We start from the raw sequence: 23329 nt of genomic DNA, 5'->3' as shown, positions 1-23329 counted from the left end.
TAGCGATTAACAAACCATGCCCGAGATTGCTTCATCGAAGAATAATAATGACGCTGTATCGAAATAGTGCGCGAGCCGATGGGCGTGCCGCGATAATTACGTTCACAGTAAAACATTTCTAAGTACCCTTCATAATCGTTCGTATTTAAGTCGGATCAGCGGTCACGAAGGAACGAAATGACTGCCCTGGTCTACGAAGAGGCTTTCTCTACAGAGTAATCTACGACTCGCGTTTATCTTTTTCGTTCGTTATTAATTCACCAGCGACGCGGATCGTCTATCGCAGCGTTGCTAAAACTGCACCTTTTCTTATCCAAAGTGTCGGGGTTTCGGAAGCGCCGTGAAATTGTACGTACTCAAAACAAACTAGTGATTACGAAGCACAGAAAAGCACAGAATATCTCTTCTCATGCAATGCTATGTACGCGCAGCAGTCGTTCGCCGTTTCTTACGAACGAATTAGCCTTATGGAGGCGAGGCATCTTTTTCCTTTCGTCGCGATTCCACCGCGTTTAAAACTTTAGCGATGTCGGTGCGAATCGATGAGTCGAGGAAAAGTTTCGATGTCGCAGCAAAGATCCCTCGATTCCATATTATGCGTCTCTAATCTGGCGCGAAGTAGCCAAGCGCGCGCCGTTTGTTCAGAGTTTACGTAAATAAAACTCTGCGTAAGTTGATAGTAATTTTTACTAGACGGATAAGAATTTTAAAAGAGACGAGTCGCATCGGCCACTTCGCTGGTGCAGCAACATTCTCTACCGATGCATTAAGGCTAGACGTATGCTGCCGACTTTCCGTCGACTAAACCGTCTAGTCGATTTCAGCATCGTTTACGATTTCACGGCGGTCGAGGGCGAGTTTCGCCATACGTTCTTCTACCGCGTCGACTAAACGGCAGTCTGCTGGAAAGTCGACGGTATTTGTCTACCCTAACCTAACACTAGTACCGGGATCGCAAGGATATTTACTTGGGCGCTGGTCGGATTGTGATCCTGTGAAAAGGATAGCCTACCAGCTTGAGCCAAGCTGGTCGGCGACAGGTTTGTGGGACTGCTCGTTTGAGGACTCTGGAATATACCAGCAGTACGACCATTTCAAAAGAGATCTTCGTATCGAAGTAGAGTACCTACCTAAGCTTTTGTACTACGTATACGTAACATAACGCTACCTGATATCTCTTCGTACGGACAGAGGTGGGAGAATAAGAGAGGAAGGATCGAGAAAAAAAGTGAAAGGTCAGAGTTCACGCAAACAGAACGCGCGTCTATCGCTATGGACAGAATTTTCTCATAAGAATTTCTCGATTACGCGTTACATATTTTTCGATAGGTACTTTATACATTACGAAGAGCCAGGCTAAGAAAAGCCGTCCTCGATTACTTTCGCTATCGGCGACGCACGTATCGCTGAGAGTGCATTTTTTCACGCGTGTCGAGGAAAGTTTCGCGTCCGGCTATCGTTAAACACCGTTTTAACGCGTTGATCGCCACGTCGCTCATACATGGGTGACAGAGCTTTTCACTAAGGCACTTCAACGATTCGTTTCGAAGCTAAGCGTTAATGAGAGCAAATTTGGATAGAATTCGTAAATTTGTATGAGAATAGAAAAACAAGTAATACGACAAATGTTAGATTCTATAGTCTCTAATCGTTTCGAGATAAAATTTTAGACCTGCAGACATTGTCATGTGAATCAGTTTGGCAGTGAACGTGTTAAAGAAACTCGATCTTGAACGCAACTATACCGAGACCTTCCATCTTTTTCTTGTTCCTACCGGAAAAGAACTAGCGAACATTGTACAGGTTAACTTGGATCTATCGTTATTTTGGTTTAATTGTATTCTATCGCTCGGACAAAAATCCTGTCCTACGGAATAGAAATCCAGACGACTGGTAATAATACCGGGGAACATCGGTTATCGTTGCTAAGAACAATGACGCGTGACTTCGACATTGTAATTTGCTTTACTTGAAAAGTTCATAGGACGGACGCAATGGCAGACGGATTAACGGCCGTGCCAGACGTGGCTCGTTAGGCCAGTCGACCGTTAAGAAGAATTATCCAACGAGTTTCAAGGACAGGAATTTTCTCGCGGGGACGCGACGACACGATGAAAAGAAAGAAACGCGACCGTACGAAACGGAAGGGTGTATAGTCGATGGGAAACGTGCAGCCTTGTAAGAATGCATATAGAAGATTGAGACGAGAGGAGAAAAACTCGAGAGTGTGATATGATTGCCGGGACTTACATTGCTGAACGGTGTACTGCTCGAATGATCCTCCTGGTCCAAAGGTGTATGAAGAGGAGATGGGAAGTGGACGTTGCTCAGATCGGGCAACGATCCTGTATTGTTGCCTATTGGGATTTGTTGTCCCGGTGGCTGAGAGCTCGGATATATGCTGCAAGATAAACACGTTCAGAGATCGATAAAAATCGTTTGGAAAATACTACGCGATGCGGCGCTAAGAAATTGGCGTGCGAGACTCACTTTATCCCAGGCACTCTAGGCATCTCGCAAGACGATCTTGGCCGTTCGATGAATCCGTGGTGCAGGTCTCTGTTCTCGCTTCCAGATCCGCTCATCGTGTGTTGATCTGTGCAATCGATACAGCGATCAGAAGAAACGCGGAAATATAAATATTCTCGTAAAAAAGCTAAGGGACGTCTAAATTGTGCAAAAAATAAAATATTAATTCCGATAGTTGGCCCAAAAGCATCCCACTTCGAAAAATGATTAAATCGAACGTGAATAAACACCAACGTTCGTTACTTTCACCCCCAATGTTCCCTACAACTCCTCGTTCTCGTCGAAAGCGACGATTCGAGGGAATCGCGATTTCACGGGTTTCAATTTCATCCCGTCCTCCGTCACCCACGCTCTCAAACACAATTTACCTCGATAGCGACGGTCGTCGTACATATTTCCAAGGCAGCGCGTCCGATTTCACGGCAGCAACGTAACACCATGTAATGCTACTTGCTAACGTTACTACGGGTATAACGTTTCATTTCTGATCCCCTCGTGTCGCCGGTCGGTGCCAGATTAAGAGGGAATCATCGAAGGCGCGTATACCGAGCGACCGGAATCGGAAAACCCACCCCGCGGCCAATGACCTGTCTTGCGATTCGACCAATTAGGACGCTTCCGCAGGAAACTTTCGACAGCTTCGGAAATCCTGCTCGGTGTTCTACGGTAGAATTCGATGACGCGGACGCGACGGATACGAACTCGAGGCGTGTGTACGATTACCGCGGTTTCGCGGAGAAAAAAAAAAAAAAAAAACTCAAATTGTTGCGCGACGAGCAGTTATGCGATATTTCATTAAATCGAGATAAGAGAACGATTCGTCGAAAGCGTCGTTCAGCTGTCAAATCGATGCAATTTACACGCGTGCGTTGTAATGAGACGACCTTTAACGAAACGATAGCTTGCTAATATCCAAAGGCTCGATCATCGCCGAAACCCAACGGCCAACCACTCGGCGGCGAGCGTCGGCGTGCAACGAGGTAACGAGGTAATATGATAATGAGGGAATTCCTGACGACGAACGATCTCCGTGAAACCGGCACGAGCAAAAGTTCAAGCGCGGAAAGCGACGACGAGTCGACCAATTAATCGAAATAATGCACGCCCCCTCCCCCGTGCGATGGCGGCGGGATCATTTACGCTAACGTTTTTTACACGAGACGCGCGGTATAATAAACGCATAAATGAACTTCTTAATTGTTATCCTTCCAAACGAAAATGGTCCATTACTGGTCGCATGATTACGTCCTAGATTAGTCGCGCTCGTCGCGGAACGACCAATATTATTATTATTCAGACCATCGTCGGGTTCCGTTTCCAGATGAAAGGTGGAAAAACGACCGGGCAATCTCGAGAAAAAGATGAACCTCGAATGCTCGATCCGCTTCTCGACTTCGTCGCTTCGTATTCGTGTCAATTTGTAAAGACTATTTACGTGCAGCTCCGAAGAGAGGGACAGGAGAGATGAAAACGCGCGAGAACGTTCGTAGGCAAGGGAATTCGACTGAATCGCTGCTGGATATCGAATCAAATATTCAATAGAGCGACTATTCGCGTCTAAACGATACGTGTCCTCGCGTTCGGATAAAAACATTTTGCGACGCGATTCGGTATCGTCGAGTTAACAAGCGACCGTCTGATTGTCGCGTGCATTTTTTACAGAAACTCGCGTCGTGCACCGTCGAGTGCCGGCATTTTATAAAAATTCACTGTGCTGGCAGTTTTCGCCGAAACGTTGTTACACACGTGTGACTTCTTATCGCGAGCGAAATTATTATAGCGCTGATTGCGTATACGACGTTGACTAATTCTAGTCCGAACTGCGATTGGTAAATCGACGCTTTGCGCGTTACTTCCTCGTTAATTTAGCGGAAAAGAAAGAACGAGCAAACTTTTATACTCTCCTCGAAACGAACCGCGATAAACCGTCGGTTTCGTATCTAGAGAGGGAGTGTAAGATAAAAAGAGAAAAAAAAAAAAAAGGGAACATTACGTGTATCGCTACCTCGTCGATGGGGGATGGCGTTGGTCGACTGGCAGGCTTCGTTGGCGCTCTGGTGTAGAGCCGAGTCCGAATTGGTTCTCCTCCAGGTGTCCGGCGGAGGTGGTGATAGATACGGGACGCCACTGTACGGCGAGGTGTCGTGCCTTTTGTCCATCGGACGAGACCGCATCGGTCCAACCCCCATGTTTCTGCTTCTATCGTTGCTGCGGTACACCATAGAATTGTGCTGCATTTCCTCCAGGTTGCTCAGCGCCGTCTGCAATCCCAAACCGCAAAACCAATTAACTCCGTACACTTATTTTTCCACGTTTCAACGCTACTCTCATGCCATGCATTGTTCATAGCTATTCGTTCATATTTATTTAAAGGAAGAGTTCCCGTGGCTGACCTGTTTCGAAAATTGAACTAGTCGATTCTATTCCCATAAACACGATAACAGCCACGAATATTTCTCCGAGTTGTAGCTAGAAAAATAGCGAAATTGCTAATTTCCAAGTACTAGAACGGTCGAAATAGAATTACCTTCGCCGGTAGAAGGTTGGGTCGAAATGGAATAATTCACTTCTATCTTCGCGGTGCCCTACCCGGTGACTATCGTCGTAGAATCTCCTCGTTTCATAAATCTTGCCTCATGAAACATATCATCCGTTTTACGAGCGGGCCAGCATCGACCCTGCTGTCGCAAGCGCGAACTAGAGCTACATAAAGGAAGTTGAGAGTCGACGGGGACATAGACGAGAATCCTTCAACCGTGCCAAGGATAAAACCGACACGAATATGCCAGGTCCGCGGAAACGATACTCTTCGCAAAGAACGAACGCATCTCTCTTTCGGGATCAAAGTCCAAGGACCAGTCGCCGAGTAGAACGCCGTTCTCGGTGTTTTTCAGAGACAGAATTATATCCTCTCTGGAACGTAAGGATAAAATACCGATCCGTGGGCGTGCTACGTGACAACTCTTGATTTAATTTCGGTTAAGTTACTCCTTCGTTTCGGTTGACAGACCAGCTGTATTCTAGATGCACTGACGGAACGTTCCAATTCCAGACAACGTTCGTTTAAAAAATGCAGCGCACACGCTGCACCGTGTAGCGGTTGCAATCGAAGGCAACGCGAACGATATGAAACTGATTAAAAAATTCTCCAATTTCGTAAGAGTGCGGCGATTAAATCGACGTCACCTGAGAGCGAACGATGCAGTCCGCTGGGAAATAATTTCGTGCTTCTTTGCAGAGGTCGTATGGCGTAATCGCGATTAATGTCACACTACGTGCGAGTAATGATCCTTTTCATTATCGTTGTCGCGTGTATTAGATAATACTTGCGCGCTCGACGTTTCGATTGGAACGTGAGATTCGCGTAAACCCAATGAGTGCTAATTTTCGGTCACACGAAAGCGCGAATGTCGACGCTAACCCAGACATCGATATTTTTAATTTATTTCATTGAACTGTTAACTCTGTAGTAAAAGTATCGCGTTTTCTATTTTTAGTCAACTATGTCGTCATGAATTATTCAGGAATTGATAATTCTCCAAGAATTTCCATATAAGACGAACTGTTTTTTCGTTTTCGTAAAAACTTAATAGGTATTCTCGTAGATAGTTTGTAACTATTGCTATGGAAAAATTGTATCAATAATTGGGTACATTTACCTTGTGTGCAATTCAAACACGAGACGTCTGTGGACGACACAATCGATGCCGGTACTATAATTAAAGTATCCTTCGATATTTCGCCCGGGAATGACAGGAGCAACGACGCGCGTCGTCGTAGAGGCGTCTTCGACGAGACTCGATCGAAAGGAGACAGAGAGAAAAAGAGAGACGGTAGAGGAGGAAGATGAAGCGGTTTATAATGCAGCGAGATAAAAACGAAGCGACCGTGAACGTGTACGCGGAATCGCCGCGAGTGTCGCTTCTAATAGCAGCTGTTCCTCGGTTTATTCCCTGATCCGCGGATTCAACTTTGGCCCCGAGCCGAGGGATTCGCCTGACCTTAATTTAGAATTTAGATCGCGTCGCCGAGCAGGTATTCCGGAAACGCACCGTCGCTGTTACTTGGAATTGGTACGATTGAATAACCACGAGTCATCGGCCGCGGTCGCAACAAACCAACGCACAACGCGTTGTCGTTAAAAAAAAAGATGTACACAGGTGGTTTGCATAACGTTCGTTGATATGCGAAGCACGATTAGAGAATCTTTTCTCGAAACTGGTTGAAACGAAACGTACTATATCCGGACTGTAAAGTATGACTATTAATCCGAGTGTAGTCAATATCCGCGGCATCGCCGCGGGTCGCGATCCGTCATCGATGGAAAACACTGTCGTTCAAAGGAGATCCAACGGAAGCGATCGAGACGTCCTCGATGCCCATGTTCTCGTTACGGCTGATGGTAATGCGCGTAGCAACATTAATTATAACACGCCATGTGGACGAGCAATCTCGCGGCGCAAGGTTCAAGGAAAATCGCGTTCTCCTTGCCACTTAGTGGCGAATCTATTTGTAAACACCAAGCGCGGCACGCGTCGTCGGAATGTCCCGTATACTGGAATTAAAAAATCGAACGCTTGAGAATCGCTACTTTCTTTTTTGGAGTACCAAGAGAAAGAAATATTTACAAAATCGATCTAACGCCGCATTCGACGTTGCGGAGGTTGCTCCTTCGCTGCAAAATTACCTCTTTTCTGCCGATCACGCGACGTTATCGATAATCAAGATTCGATCGAACATTTTTTTCTCGAAATGAATCGACCTCAAACGAACCGCTCGAAGACGACGATGAATGAAATATAATGAGATGAGTGTCGACCAGCTGGGTTTGTTTTTACACCTAACCTCCGCTAGAGTCGACGGTTGCTCAAGCTGAAGAAATAAATCTCGAATCGAAGCAACGAATTTTATCGTTCTTTAAGACACTCTTATAATTTAGAAAAATATAGTCAAACGTACTAGAGTGGTCTACTGAAAATAAGAGTAAATAACAAATATAAGTACGCCATTGGACGTGAGCGGAACTCGTAGGGTCAATACACGCTCTCGATTCGAATTCACCATCAGGTTTCCTGGCTAGTTTCGCGACGCGACAATATCTAAGAAAGCAACGAGACATTTGCATTAATAGACGTTGCAACATTGATTCCAGAGGCATTAAATGTTCGCGCGTTCTTTCCATCGTCGACGAAGAGAGAGGAATAATTCACGGAATTCAAAGATCGTTGTCGAGCGTTCACGTGACTCGACTTGCCGACGTCTGGACGGTGAGGCTTGCCTGTCTGTACCTTTCCAATTTTAGCATCGCAAGAATTGTATGGCATAACGATATATTTTTAGTCGGTACACAGAGCATTGGCAGTGGTGCGTACGCCTGCTTTGAGTGTCTCCTCTTTCACGTTCCTGCGGCTGTCGTGTACGCGGCACGCCTGTGTACATACACACGAACAAGACGACGGCAAGGCAATGATTCTCGAGCGACACGTGCTCGGAGCAGGTTGTCACGTGCTTTCGACCCACGCGGCGTTATCTTCCAAGACGGACAACTCCGGTCCTTCGAATTTTAATAGTTTGCTGCGAGAAACGTGACGTCGGGATTGCTTTAGTTCCGCTGATAAAGATATCGAAGAGGTACGATTTAAGGCACACCTTTGCGCGAAGCTTCGAGCGCCGCGAAACGCGCAACGGTTGCAGCGATTTTCGCGCGCTCGCTCGATTCCGTTCCTAATGAAAGAATCGAGTTAGCGGTCGTCCACGAAGGAAATTAATAAGCTGTCGACCGGTATGAACTGGAATGAACCGCGGGTCAAGTCGTCTCATTCGATCGTTGCAATTAGTACGATTCTTCGGTTGTTAGGCGTCCGACTCGCCATTGGGAATTGGAGAATTCCGGTGCGCCCTGTTCGCGCTTAGCTAATCCTAGCTACAAGTGCACCATCCCTTCGGGTGAATTTAATATAAAATAAAGACTGTCGTAGTTATTGTTACCGGGTGGATGTTTCTTTTTCTTTCAATCACTAATATATTAATTTTGCTGAACACAGAGTCCGAGTACGTTAACGCGTTTTACGCGGGCGAGGCAGATGATATTGCATAGAATTGCGTTAGAAGAATGTTGATTTGTCCTCTGTTACCAGAATAAAATTCTGGCCACGCCTGACGTCGAGGGAAACGGAAGTACAGGCTACGCGGGAAGAAATTCGTGGCCGTCCCTGCGCGCCATGTGTCGCTCGAGCACGGTTCGCACGGCCATTACCTAATATCTGTTGAATTATGCGATAAACAGGGAGCACGTTTCTCCTACGGTTCAGTTCACGGTCAACGGGTCGTGGATTATTGCGCCTCGGGTATCAGGGAAATCGCGATTCCTGTACGAGGCTAGATCGCGTGTCTCGACCCTGCTCCAGAACGCTGACGCCCCCCCCCCCCCCCTCCCCCGCCCCGCGATAATCCGCGAATTGCTTTGCGGCGACGATTGGACTACGTCCAACGGGATAATTTACGGTGTGTACGCTAGCAAGATCGTTACAACGCCGGAGAAATGTTATACTTGCGATTTTACGACTATTCGATACGAGTTATGATTCGGGGATCGGTTACTCGAGGACGCATCATTCGACGAGGATGTGGTGTAAAGCGAGCGCTCGTATGGCGCGTAATGCATTCGACAGGTAGGCGGACAGGACGTCTCTTCCCACTGAACGCGCAAATTCTCTGGTAATTGTAGACCTAAGTTAATTATCGATAATACAGCGATGCATTTAGGGTTCATTAGGAAAAGGGAGACGAGCGACGGCGAGTTCGCGTGGAAGCCTGCAGCCCTATGTCCTATTATGTTACGATGCGCACTACGTATGACCGCAGACAAGATTACGAAGTAAATTACCAAGGGACGCGATAAATGGGATAGCGCGCGCATCTCTCGACGGCGGCATCGAAAACGTCCCGGGTGTCGCGATGCGAGTTACAAACACGACAAAGATGTTCTACCGGTCGGTAATTGTAATTCGTAATTCGATACGGATTTATCTCAACTTATTTCTGAAGTTACTATCAACGGGCTTAGGTTCTACGCTAAGAAACGTTAGTCTTGTGCCGTCCTACCGTCGTATGCCAATTTGGTAAGCTCTTGCCACGATTCTGATAGGCGGTACATGGCTCCCATCGCGACAAAGTTTGGCCATCAGTGTACTAGTGTTAGTATGCAAAGCGTGTATCGACAACTCGTACAGTGACGATGCAAGAATAACCTTTCCGGCGCCTTTTTCACAGTACACGCACACACAAGACATGCAGCAGAGCCCTGCTCTCCAATGTGCTGAACACATGCGCACATACTGGGTGTTCCAGCCTAAATGATACAGAGCTCTAACTCCAAAACTATCGGCCGAATGGAAAATTTCAAATATGGAAATTGCATGGTAAAATGGGATTCTAGGCCCAAGGAAGGAAAATGGGAAGAATCGCAATACTCTGGGCCTAGAATCCCAAGCGAGACCCTCCGTATCGATTTCAAGAACCGCGTGGTGCTTACTGCATCAAAATTAGCAAACTTTGAAGCGTTGTAGCTTGAATTCGTCTTGAAAAGTATTATCGCATGGTATAAAAAAAAAAATATATAGTTTCATTTGTTATATAGTTATAAATATATAGTTTCATATCACGTTAAATAACAAAGTTAACAAAAATTCCTTCGCGCTGAAACATGAGCCACATTTTACCATGCAATTTCCATATGTGAAATTTTCCATTCGGCCGATAGTTTTGGAGTTAGAGCTCTGTATTACTTAGGCTTAGGACACTCTGTGTCTCTCAGATACCCATCCCCGTCGTTGCCAGTCCATTCAGTATTTCTTTTGCCCGTAGTTTCGCCCGAGTAGCCCCGACCACCGGTGTAATATCATCCTCACCGATTGATACGTTTCTGTCGAGTGTTTTTTTTTTCTCGGACCTCTTTCTCTTTCATTATCTGTCCTTTTCTACGTTCGACGCTCGACTCGGAGTCAAGTGTAAACACATAAAAACCTCGAGGGCAATGTTTTGGGTTTCCGATTTTGCATCCCTCCTTCAGTCGATACCGTACCTTCTAATGTTTTGCCAACAAACTTCAGGTGTACAGAAGGACAGCGAACGAAGAGGACAGAGCGACATGCGAAAATGGCGACCAACACCGGGATTATTTCGGTGATACAATACGTAGTAAATATGTTGCGAATTACGTCGTGTTTGGTGTCATTTTAATCAGAAAAATGTGAGGAATACGATGGTAACAGTTTCACAACAAAAACGGTAATAATAAAAAAAAGTTTGATTCGTTGCATTAGCGTTGTCTCATCGAGATATCTGATCCCGGATCGTGTTTATTTATTTCATTTATCGTAGAGAAACTTATAGGAGACTGTTGAATTATATACAACGTATTTCGAGACCGACATCCTCTGGAGATACGAAACGTATACGAAAATATCCGTTGACGACACCGAATATGGCACCGTTTTTATTGGCCAAGCTTCGAATATTCACTCGTTTTCGATTATCGACGCGCTTCGCAAACTTTGCTTTGCGCTTACGGGACGCTCGGATAGAACCGATCGGTTACCTTTGAGTAAAGTACCGATTTGGATTTCGATTCAATTCATTTTTCGTCATGGGAACTGCCGATACCGTAATAAATGACGGAATAGTGCGGAATAGATGCGATAATTACTAGAATCGCGCAGCGTGCCAATTGTTCCTCGCAAAAACCGAATGCGTTCTTTGATTTTAAACGAATTATCAGGAAAACTGTATAATGTTTAACAACTTTGGAAAAACTTTGTTTCAAATATATCCGGGACCTGCTATAATTGTAAGTTCTTGGATTGGGAAACGAACGAAGACAAAGGATTTTGTATACGATTTATTGGCACGTGGCATTGGGTGACATTTTGTATGCTCCGTCGGCGGACATTTAAATACAATCACGCGGCGTTGCACGTGAACTTCCGTTTCGTTCGAAAAAGGATTTTCCGTTTCCGTTTTAATCCAAGTTCGTTCCAATGAAGATTCGTCGGTACGCAACTTCGATTCCATCGACATCGACCCGAGATCCCCCTACCAAAATATCGATACCTACGGTATAAGAATCTAATTTTATTTCATTCTTAATAGCGTGTAATTAAAGCAGAAATTGTTCGCTGTCGTCGTGGGTAGCCGCGAAAAATATTCAAAGCGCGTCGACTCCTGCAACGCGCACAAATAAGCGCGCTAAAACCCAGACGGACTAACAAATTACCGCTACGTGTGGCGATTCTGAAAATGTTTGTTTCCTGCCGAACCGCTCCTCCAACCTGTTTAATTCCTCCTCTTTAATTACTCATCGGCTGTAATACGTTCGATCGACGCGTTCGGATCGGGTACGATTATTCGGCGATAAAAGCAGCAAGTACATCCGAGAAAAAGCATTGCAATCGTCGTCAATATCGTCTCCGAAGAGGAAATCTCCGACCATCGCGATTAAAAGAATAGCGATGTCGCGCAGGCTTGAGTAGTCTCGAAAGACTATTCTTTCAAACTGTCGATCACTGCTCGTTTAGGCGGTCCTCGTATAACGGACATCGTTTCGGATCCCACGATGATATTAGATGTTCAGCAGGCCTGCGTCCTTCGACTGTTGCACGGATGATGTTCAAGGACACCGCGGCCGATCGAACGCCGATGACACTTTCCACTTTGTAATTTTATCCTCTTCTGACCCCTTATGCACATCGACCGCACGATGAGTCGACAACGGTGCAGTGAAATGAGAAATTATAGGATGAGCCACAGGCCCTTGCGCGCAGGCCAACGGCGTGCAACTTTCTCGTAGGAAAAACAACGACCTTCGGCATTATATTGGCCGAACGTTACTCAACATGGACGGAAAAAGCCCACATGCAGCGTTCGATGGATGGAAATACGTCCTTGCTCGTGGATCTCGCGACGAGTCGAGAAACGGGCGATCGTGAACTTGAATCGAACACCGAGCTTCCGCGTTCCCGAGACCCTATTAAAATTTCTCATTCGATTACCGTTACATCCCGATGTCGGAATTCGTTTTGCTGCACTTTCGTTTGCACTTTGCTTCTTATCGTGGATACAACAATGGGAGGTCTTCCTGTATATTCGTTATCGACCCGCAGTCCGAAAATAATAAGTTTCAAATTTTAAACGCTACATTTTCGCTGATACGAAGAATTTGTACGAATGCAGATACCGATAAACAAGTACGGTGATCGATAGCCGTGTTGGTAAACAACTGCTCCAACACTTTAACATCTTGTGACTCATTGACTGGCGGTCTCGCAGGATCGTAGAGCAGCAATTAAGTACTGGTTTCTGTTATCGATTGCACCCATTTTTTTTGAATAACCAATAAGTGGTTTGTTAACAAAGTGAACAAACAGCTTACGAAAGCAAATTATCGCGTTATATCAACACGCTGCTTACGGCGTTTTTCCGTTTTCGATTCGACGTTCGACTTATTGAAGACGTGATATCTCGTCTTAATCTCGTCACCCGTCCTCGATGAGTTAACGCGTCTATAAGAGCTCCGAAAAATTTATTACATTTGCCACTAAAATTAGTTTAGAGCTACCCCGATTTACCAGAAAAACAGCCGATCGATAATCTAGTCAGCAGTTTCAGCAGCCTTGTTCCCCGAAACCGTGTCCCACGGTTAGAGATGTTGGTTTCTAAAACGAACACCATTTCGCTGGGCGGAACGGGTGCAGTCTAAAAGAACGAGCACCGCCGATTCTATCTTCGACGAGCGTAGGTGAAACGAAGACACGCGGGCACGAGTATGAATGGCGAGAAATGCGGAAGACGTTGGAGAGGTCGGGAACCGATCAGCTTCGGCCTCCTTATCTCTCGCTCTCTCGTTCCTACTCCATCGGCGTCTCTTAGTCCTTTCAGAACGACTTTGCTCCACCCACGCAGCGACGTCGGGACACCCACCGCCGTCTACCGTCTCCAGACGTCGATGACCTACTTCCAAGAACATACCCCTTGCCATTCATGGTTGCACGACGCTAGAACACGCAGGACGCGTCGTCCGATGCCGTTCCAAGTACCTTCGCGATCAGGCTTCATTTCGCTTTCGAGTTCTCTTTTTATCGGGATACAACTCGAATGGAAAAAAGTGGGAACGGCTCGGAGCGGTTGGCGCGATTCGAATTCCAATTATGGTAGCTAAAACAGGACAGAGCTCGATGAAAATGTGAAAATGTATTAAATCTGATAGGGCTGCACAGGGCCACATCGACAATCGATATCGCGGTACCCAACTTTAAATCCATCTAATAACCTGGCCCTAATGCAAAGCGCCGGCACGGTATTTAATAATGTTTTGTTCCAAAGTTCACGTTGATAGGATTACCCGGATAGTTCGACGTTTTCCCAAACCGTTCATCTATCGAATCATTTTCGGCCGACTAGTTTCGCATCAGCGAAGACTGGAACGAGAGAGGAAAACGAATTTTCATCGTCGAGAGACACGCGGACGTCGAACCGAATAACCTTTAACGATCCCTTCCTGGGAAACGGAAGAACGGCCTGACCGACGCCTACGCGACCTGTTTTTCTTTCGTTATCGGATATTACCGCTTACGCTGTTGTTGGTATAAATTTCTCGCGAGGCTGCTTCGTACGCGACTCTCTTGCCGTGTACGTGCCCACGCAAGACGCGGATAAAAGCTCGCGAGAACGTTTATGGCAGGAAAGATTGCAGAACCGTTACTCTTGCAACGATACGTTGAATGAAAACGGTTCTCAACTTCTCCGTTACGGCCAGAAGAAGGAAAACCGTGATTGCGAGGGACGGAATATCGAAGCCGAGGGGATTCATCCGTGGGGTTCACGGGACATCGGATATTACGGTATAACGTCATCCTTGGGAGCGGAGGATAAATCAAACGCAAATACTGGCTGAAATTTCATCGGTCCCGGGTCCGTCGAGAATAAAGATCGAAAAAAGGAAAACCGAGCGAAACTTTGAATATCGATTCCCCTTCGCGACATGAATTATGTATAAGAAAAATCCAATTATATCGGTATATAGAAACGGAATCGCCACGGAGCGCGGCTCCTCCTTGGTAACCTAGGCGAAAAACGAGATGCGGTGGAAACGGGTCGCAACACTATAACCGATTTATCCACTGATAAAATAGGGAGAACCTCCTGGCGAAGGTAGCCGTGGATCTCGAACGAGATTTTCCAGATCTCGATCGAGTCACGGTGCAATCTCCGCCTGTGACGGCGTGCTATCGTGGCGGAAACGAAAGGAGATTCGCCCTCGGTTTGTTCGGCACCGGGTTACTGAGAAACGAAAACCTATTTATTCGGGTGTGGTAAGGATTTCGTCATTCGAATTCCAGCCGCCGAATGTTTCCACGCACTTTGCGTAACGGCACGGCCGAAACCGTCGTCCACGGCCACCTGTAGAATTAATAACGACCAGTCGATTTCATCCAGGAAGCCGGCTTACGATGATCCACTAAAATAGAACGGAAGAGATTGGAATCTTACAGACGAACAACTATACGAAGAAATTCAAACGAACGTGATAACCTCGCGAGACGGAGGTATCGTCGAGATAAAGGGACTCTTGCGATCGAATTGGAAATACGACGAGGACACGACGAGATGGTTCGTCGCCAGGGTTTGCGAATCTGGGCGCAGTTGCAGCCGCAGCTGCAGCTGCAGTCACGCCGGCAGTAGCCATCGGCGTGCCACTAACGAAACAGGCAAACGAGTACCTGCAGAACGCGATCAATACTCTGTACACCGAGTGCACACTGGTCGGAACACGTGTTCCCGTTTGTTTTGTTCTTTGCCCCTGCAGCTAGCATCGCGAGTTTGCGTTCAACCGCCAACGTTGCCGAGAGAACGCCACGTCCTTTCGGACATGTCCCATGATAGCTAGCATAGGCGAGTGTCCTGTCTAACCGAAACCGTCTGCCTGCCTTTCTTCGGGAGTGAAAATCTCGCTTGAATTTCACGACTGTTCGGTGCTCATTCGGATGCGGTAAAATACATAAAAGCCTAGAAAATTGCATCGAAAAGCCCCGAGAGCCGGGAGCTACATCGACAGCCCTGAGCTTTTAAACGGACATGGACTATCGGTGCCGGTTTTCGAACCGTTTAATCGGAAAGCATAAATTAACCCAGTAAATTACCCGTTTGGCATGAAACTGTCCGTCCAGCTAGGTGACCGAGTAATAGACACGAGACATTGTTCGCGCGTTACTCTAATCATAACACGCTATGATTAAACTAACTGAATTGTATCGACGCGGGGTCGAGATTCGTAGAAAAGATACCTTCCCACTTTCTTTCCCCAAACTCTACCGATTTACCTAGAAAAACATTTCCGTTGCAATAAAGTAACGTTAGGTACGTATTTGTTAATAAATGGACAGCGAATTATACGCATTTACGAACATGAAAATCATATGCTAAACGTATGCAGAACATATGCACTTATGCAAAATAAAATACTAATATTATTATCGGTACACGAAGCATTATTTGTTTCTTGGCTCTTCGAGTCGTTATTACAATCGTAAATAAATGTTCCCTTTTGGCTACCGACGCCAAGTAAATTTCTCTCTCGAGTGCTCGTTTCGTTATTCTATTAGCTTATGAGATATATGCCGCGTGCCGAAAAAATAGAGTCCACCGAAACGGAGCGGTTACTTGGTCACGACAGGGAGAAACGAGGGAAAAGAGGAGACCGAGAGTGGAGTTGTATCTGGAGCAGCGGTATCAGTGTTCCGGCAGTACTCGTGCGGGTCCAAGAGGTTAAGCCGAGTTTGCACGGCAACGTAAACTCGGGCGCGCGGCAGGTGGGCCACTGCACGTGCGCGGCTAGCAGAAATCCGGCGAAATTCGATCGATTCTGGGCGAAAAGTGGAAGGTTCGACGTACATTCGGGTGTAATCGAGCTGGCCACCCGTCCACCCGCTCGGCCCACTGCTCGGGGCAGGTGTTTGCTCCGTCCTAGAATCGAACCGACGTGCTAAGAAACCAAGTGGTCTCTTGACCCCGATATATCGCTGGGGTGCGTTTCTTTGCGCGATCGAAACCCGACCTTGGATTCGAGTCCGATGCGCCCAGGCTCCAAGTTCCCATCTCATCGTCACCGCTAGTCATTGTGCTCGACGATTCCCCGCCTTCACATTTTTTTTCTCCACCAATTCTACGTTGTCGTTTCTCGCATAAACGATACTTAAGTTGCACGCGGATTACCCGTAACTATCGTACTTGTGAACGTTAGCTACGTTAAAGAAAATGCTCGATTTCATTCGATCGCGATCGAAAATATAATTGCCCTGTTAGCTCTGAACCGTGTAAACAGATTCGAATCGGGCGTTTAATGCCGACGAGTTTTTCTATTTATTCTTCCCGTTTGTACCGTTAACGACGAGAAGACAGACCCTTTGGCTCGTGTGCGCATTAATTCTATCCGTCCATCACACCGAAAATTTTCGTGCCGGATCGGCTCGAAATTTAATTGGTCACGGATCACCGATAAAAAAAAAAAAACGTGGAAATTCGGACCGGGAACCCTTTGTGAGTTCCGGCCAAACAAATCGATCCCCAGAGTTCGATAACAGCCGGCCAATGTTTTTGTCGTATTTCCTTTTCCCATCCCGTCGTTTCATTTCCGACGATAAATGAAAAATGCAATTACCGCGTAGCAGGGGGATCCATCGATGCGAAGAACAACGCGCGTTACCAGTTTCCGCTAAACGGACTAACGCGTAAACAGCACAGTACTCTTAGCTGCGTTACGTCTAATTGCGTTAATATCGAAAATAACCGGTTTCGCGGAAACGAAAAACATTGCAATATCTCTCTACATTGACGAACGATAGGCAGACCTGTAATCGCGAGCCACGGCCAAGAAGACTATTACTTTCAAATAAAAGAGCAGAAACGCGAGCCAATTTAATCGTTAATTCAACTCCGAACGATGTCAGTGGAATCTTTGCGACAGGCCGAGAACCAAATATGGAATATTCTTCGTCGGTTCTCCAGCCACCCGCATCGATATGCGCGCAACAACTTTCGAAGGAACTATGTACTTATGTTCTGCCCGCCACCAACCTTCCAAGTTTACTGAATAAGTGATAATATCGTAAGCTTCCACGGTGCAAGGCGTACAGCCGCTATCGATCGCGCTTTCGTAACAAATTAAGCGTTTCTAACGCTGGGTAGCGAGGAAAATTTCTGAAAAAAATTGGCAAAATTCGTGCGGTTCGGCCGCAAGAAGAAAGGCAGGAAGGTATTTTATTTTGGTATGGTGTTCAATTACCCCGTGTTACGAAGGGTAAACAGAACACACAGGATGTGGTCAAGGTCGCGATCAATCGGTAATCATGCACGTAATCCAAAGTGCACTTCCGTTGCACAGCTAAAAATTAACAACGGCCGATCCAACATCTGAATGACGGAGGACTTCAATCAGCGAACGAAGAATGGAACGCTGCTAACCCCCTCTTACGCACGCCCACATCCCGTGTGCATCTGCGCATCCCCGCGAACCGAAGCGTTATAAAAACCACGGATCTGGTGGAATCGCGGCATATCGTATTCGCCCAAGTGAGACAATCAGCAAAGATACGAAAAACCGACGACAATGGATGCCAAAGGCGCCTTGCTGGTCCTAGCCATCGTGTGCGTGCAGGCGATGTTCGTACATGCCGTGGTAAGCTTTCTCCAAAGGGCTTAACTTTTTCCGTGACAAATAGACTGCGGACGAAACACGCAAAAGGGAACGTCAACGACGGACACGTCCGCTGGCCTCTACTTCGAATCGGCGACAAAGGTTTCACCAATCCCAACTCTGATGAACGAGAACGTTGTCGGTAAAACGTTTATCGATGATTTAACGTCGCGACGCGTATAACATGCCTTCTAGTTCATTTAAACTTTGTCTATGATCGAATCCACTAATTGACATCGGAGTGTAAAGTTAAGCAGACATAACCGAGACGCAGTGAATGGTATTTTTTCTTTTCCTCCTTCGTTCGTCGATAGTTTTAGTCGTTACGAGGCGCGATAAAACGCGAGATATCCTATCGATCGAAATTCAAATAGGTACGCGATGAACGTATCGTTACATAAACGGAATCCGGAAATGCAAGCACCAGCCCATTCCAGCTCGGTTATAATTATTTTCAACGTTTAAATTTAACGAGCGCCAATTTATCAAGGATCTCGGTTCAAAATCGATGCCGCGCGTTGGCGTTTAGATATATCGCGAGTCGTGCCATCGACGAGCGCTCACTTTGTGAATTAAGTATCGCATTTCAATGGAAAAAAAAAAAAAAAAAAAAAAATTATTTCATTTAATAATTTACTGTTCGATGACAAACTGAATAATATTGCGACACCGATCTCCCTAAGCGACGATGAATAGATGATAAGATAAGCATTCGTCTGAAAAAACCATCGATAATCCATAGATACGACATAATATGGTTAGAAATTTGTGGCGAGATTCTTCTCCAGAAATCGAATGAATGACTGGAGTGTCGTTGTACGTTAAACTAGACGAAGGTTTCAGCGTACGCGAAACGCTGAAACTTCGTATAAGAACATTCGAAACGCAAGGAAGCATCGAACGTAACTCATTTTCGATTTCCTCGTAGCCGGAATGGGTGCCAGAAGAGGTATTCGAGATGGTTGCAGACGACAAACAGCGATGCATGAGCGAACACGGAACAACACAAGGTTAGTGTCGCGAGTAATTGCGAAAACTCTTTTTCGCGATCGAAATTAAACTGTCTTTACACGATTTCCTCTTTCTATTCGTTCGATAATTTGTGATTTCGGGATCCAGCGCAGATCGACGATGTGGGCGTTGGAAAGATGGAGAACAATCCGTCGATAACGTGTTACATGTACTGTCTCCTCGAAGCGTTTAGTTTGGTAAGCGTATTCGATTTTGTCAGCCGTCGCTTTTCACGCGTGAGCTCATCCAAGTATAATCGTATGCCTAGGTCGACGAGGAGGCCAATTTGGAGACTGACATGCTGCTGGGTATCATACCGGAACATCTTCACGAAACGGCGTCCAAAGTTCTGGGCGCGTGCACCCCGACAAGTGCGTTATTATTTTCACCCATAAATTCAAATATCACGTTTCGATGCGCGAGCGATTTTACCAGTCTTGTTTCTTTTTTATTTACACGAATCTATTGTTACAGCCGGCACCGACAACTGCAACAAGATATTCAATCTCGGTAAATGCGTCTACGCGCAGGTTCCCGATGTAAGTATATTCATTCTGGAAGCTAACAATTTTCTATCTTTGTATCTTTGCGAAGCTTCGCATCGTTTTTCTCAAGACTAAGCTTTCGAAGCTGGACACTTAAAAATTAACGATATCGATTAACGGATAACGAATACGCGTATCACCCGTAGAGCAAACGTATTACTCTCGATAATTGAACACGTTTTCCTTGCCGTAGACGAAACGCTTTAAAATCGTTCCGTTATCGGGACACTATACACTCAATCGTCATGCACTTGAATACAACTAACACTTAATACTACTGCACAGAAAAGCAGCGAACGCAAATTAGATGTGCGGAATAAAAGCGTGCTAACATTAAAATCATTTGTTTGTTTTAGTTGTGGTTCATCGTCTAAATAGAGACGAAAATTTGTTCACGGTGCGACGAACGAATGTTCCTTCGACGAGGGAAAATTCGAAAACGACTCCAAAGACGATCCCACAATGAAGAAAAAAAAAAAAAAATACATACAAACGTACAGCACAACAGAATCGTGATTGCATCGTCGAAGTAAAAGAGAAAAAAAATATGATACGATTACGGATTCAGATACAAAACATAGTTTACTTAGAGGTAAGGACCAACTATTCCGAAGAAGCTACAGAGTATTGAATGTAAACGAATGTAAAGATTTGTTATCCAAAAAAAAAAAAAAAATATATAATATCAACGAGCGAGAGGAACAGATGAGGTATCGACTCGAAGGAGTTTATTTCGCGACGGTTAAAATTGACGAGGAATAGCCGGCCGGAAACGTTGAGTAATCGAGGAGGAACGATCCTTTCGAAATTAAATCGCAACAGATTCGTATGGGGAAAACGGTAATAACGCCGTACCTCGGTCGCGTACGTGATTACGTAATTCGTTGGTTCAACGGGCGCACGATACGCGGACATTGATACTGTAATTTCCATGACAATCTAATTCGCGAGTGTTCCGCGTGTGCTACGTGATTACATGTTTACGAGAATCGTCCAACGGCCGTTTCCTACATCGCGAAATGACACGCGAAAAAAACTAAATGGTATCATTTAGCGGTCGAGATAATATTCTAATGACTCCATCGGTGCGATGAGTGTTACGCAATATCGTTTGGTATCTATTGCGCGATCCAAAACTACACCTTTCGAATCATTTTCGGAACGAGTCGTGGACGAGTATATGCTTATGCTCGACACTGTACGTGTATTCGGAGTTGATCGAACTTCGAGTCGAATTTCGCGTTGCACTTTGAATTCGAATTACACGCAAGACGGGCTAGAAGAAAAAGGAGAATACAAATTGTAACTACCTACGGGCTTCCCCGTGTTTCGAAAGACAAGCTCGGGAAACTTCGATCCTGACATTCCACTCGAAAGTTTCGTTGAAAACACCGGGGAATGGGGCCGGCTCCTATGGGTTGGGTTTGGATGCAACTGTTCTCACACTAGAATCTACTCCTACGCAAACGTATCATGCGTGATCGTGCAGAAACATCGTAAAAAATAAAACGGAACAGGGGACTTTGGAGTTTGCTTGACCGGGCGTGCCGTTGATTCCGACTCCGATCGCTGCAAAACAGGTGAAAATTCTTCGGATAATCAAAGCGAAGCTGACGTCAGAAATTCGCTGCGATTCGATCCGGTCTTGAGACCACCATCGCCTGGCGAACGTTTCGCTATCGATATTTCGTCGGCTATCGGTGGTTCGATTTCGAAATCGAAGCAGCGCGAGGCCCGCGTACGAAGAAAAATCTTGAAAAGTCTATTTTTACGCGGCGACTGGAAATAGTCGGTATTAATGAAAGGAGGCACGCGATCGGAGCCCGGTACGTTGCTCCAGTCGTGAGTCACGGTTCGAACGCGAACTCGCAACAAGTAGAGATCCCCCATAATGTCCCTGTAATTGATCGTCCCAACACCGACATAATTTCAATACCGTTTTAGTTGCAGCGCGCGTCGAGCCTCGACAGCGGGAGATCGTTCTAGCGAAAGTCGCGCGTGCAGAGGTGTTCGAGGAGGGCAACTGTTGCACCGATCGCGTTCCGAGATACCGGTCACGGATATTTTTCGTCGCGAAGCACGATCGGACGAGGCCGCGGAAACGTAACGATCGTAGATAGCGTTGGAATCAAGCTCGATATTCGATCGGTTCGACGTTCAAAGTTTGGTAGAATTCGTGACACGTTTGATTCCATCACAGGCGGGTGTGTGAAAGGGGTAAACAAAAGAGATAAAATGTGCAAGAAAAGACGAGGTAGAACAACTAATACAGTTACTAGACTCGCTTAGATGGCCAGTACCTTAAGGTCAATCGAGTGGATAGCGGCGGTGTGCGGCAATGCGTGCTCTTTCGCGTCGTTCCCGCAATTCGCGTTGTTGTTTACATTTGGCAGAGAGCCGCCCGCCCTGAACTGATTGCCCAGGTTAATGTGCAGGTGTTTGCCGCTGGACTGCGGTGGGCTGGCGCCGGCACTCTTCACGGACAGCGGGGTTTCCAGTACCCCAGATCCCGTGGGACTGGCGCCCACCGAGCTGCTCGCCGAGGCGACCTAAGCAGGTCCATCGTTCATATCGCCACCAATTCTTTCGATCCACCGACGATCTATCGTTCTTACCACCGATAACACGTCGTCCACGCAGACTTCGTTTTTTTTTTTTTTTTTTTTTTTTCATAAACCTCCACGTATCGACGACGTAACGTGACACAAGAGCGGGGCTGTGCAAACACCTCGCGGACCTCGAAACAACTTTATTCCGAGTCTAGACTCGTAAGGCGCAGCGATACGATCGTCAAATGAAAAATGACGAGTGGTTCCATGTCGAATTGGATACTTATTATTCTAAATTTTGCGGAAACTGAGATACAACGCAATCGTTGAGATGCGTATATAAACGTATCGTGGAGGCTTTCTCACAGTTTTCTAAATTATTTTATTTTACAGCTGTTCGAGGAATGAGATATATTTTTAAAGCGGAAGAATCGAGTAAAAATATCGCTTGTACGAGTTATTCTAAATTTCCATCGATTCCGAACACTTTTTTTTTTTTTTGTACTTCAACGGTACAGGAAACAACGAAGCGCTTCCATTTCGGAGCAACTGACAGCGTAATTTCAGGAATCCATATCCACATCGCGATCGAGGAAGATGATTTATAAGAAAATTTCTATCTCCTCGAACGAACGTTTCAATTCCTACGGGATTCGCGAGAAACGCTCTACCAAGTTCCCGGCCGGAAATCAATAATATTCGGAAGCTCGAATAATGGGTTACGCTTACGAACAACGCGTTTCACGTGAACCTTGGAATGTAAACGTCGGTTAAAGGTGGGTCGCGAATGTTTCTTTCGTTCCTTGGATCTTCACTGTTAAGATCCCACGCGAGTCGCGTTTTATGCGACAACGTCGACATTCCTATTCAACCATAATTCGATAAACAGGTTCTTATATTTCTCTCTCTCTCTCTCTCTCTCTCTCTCTCTCTCTCTCTCTCTCTCT

General features: G+C 46.0%; 3 protein-coding genes across 11 annotated transcripts in view; 2 read left to right on the top strand and 1 right to left on the bottom strand.

Annotated features, from left to right (window-relative positions):
• The window catches only part of LOC128887797 (mucosa-associated lymphoid tissue lymphoma translocation protein 1-like), a 92794-nt gene that overhangs the window by 61600 nt on the left and 7865 nt on the right, over window positions 1–23329 (top strand). The gene's annotated exons all lie outside the window — the stretch shown is intronic.
• LOC128887796 (CREB-regulated transcription coactivator 1-like) overlaps window positions 1–23329 on the bottom strand; it is a 39652-nt gene that overhangs the window by 11237 nt on the left and 5086 nt on the right. For 3 of the 9 annotated variants that reach the window (XM_054144132.1, XM_054144136.1, XM_054144133.1), the window contains 5 exons: window positions 22134–22382; window positions 4523–4790; window positions 2491–2596; window positions 2251–2401; window positions 969–1067 (listed from right to left, as the gene is read on the bottom strand). In XM_054144132.1, the coding sequence (XP_054000107.1) occupies window positions 969–1067; window positions 2251–2401; window positions 2491–2596; window positions 4523–4790; window positions 22134–22382 (873 nt within the window). Of the gene's footprint in view, window positions 1–968; window positions 1068–2250; window positions 2402–2490; window positions 2597–4522; window positions 4791–22133; window positions 22776–23329 lie in introns of all 9 variants that reach the window. The other 6 variants (XM_054144135.1, XM_054144137.1, XM_054144139.1 and 3 more) reach the window with 4 other exon arrangements.
• LOC128887805 (general odorant-binding protein 69a-like) lies at window positions 18098–20526 on the top strand. Its single transcript, XM_054144149.1, has 6 exons — window positions 18098–18259; window positions 19206–19287; window positions 19397–19485; window positions 19557–19659; window positions 19763–19827; window positions 20190–20526. The coding sequence occupies exons 1-6, from the start codon at window positions 18191–18193 to the stop codon at window positions 20205–20207; spliced, it is 426 nt and encodes a 141-aa protein (XP_054000124.1). The 5' UTR covers window positions 18098–18190; the 3' UTR covers window positions 20208–20526.

The sequence above is a fragment of the Hylaeus anthracinus genome, unplaced genomic scaffold (genome assembly GCF_026225885.1).
Source record: "Hylaeus anthracinus isolate JK02 unplaced genomic scaffold, UHH_iyHylAnth1.0_haploid 11989, whole genome shotgun sequence".
NCBI lineage: Eukaryota > Metazoa > Arthropoda > Insecta > Hymenoptera > Colletidae > Hylaeus > Hylaeus anthracinus.
The sequence above is the reverse complement of the archived record's forward strand: the minus strand, read 5'-3'. Positions and strand labels throughout refer to the sequence as shown.

What these genes read in the sequence shown, in the direction of transcription:
- LOC128887805 (XM_054144149.1), top strand. Translation starts at nt 18,191, where the DNA reads ATGGATGCCAAAGGCGCCTTGCTGGTCCTAGCCATCGTGTGCGTGCAG. An exon ending in CGATGTTCGTACATGCCGTG is followed by an intron (nt 18,260 to 19,205) that starts GTAAGCTTTCTC and finishes ATTTCCTCGTAG; the next exon opens with CCGGAATGGGTGCCAGAAGA. An exon ending in CGAACACGGAACAACACAAG is followed by an intron (nt 19,288 to 19,396) that starts GTTAGTGTCGCG and finishes TTCGGGATCCAG; the next exon opens with CGCAGATCGACGATGTGGGC.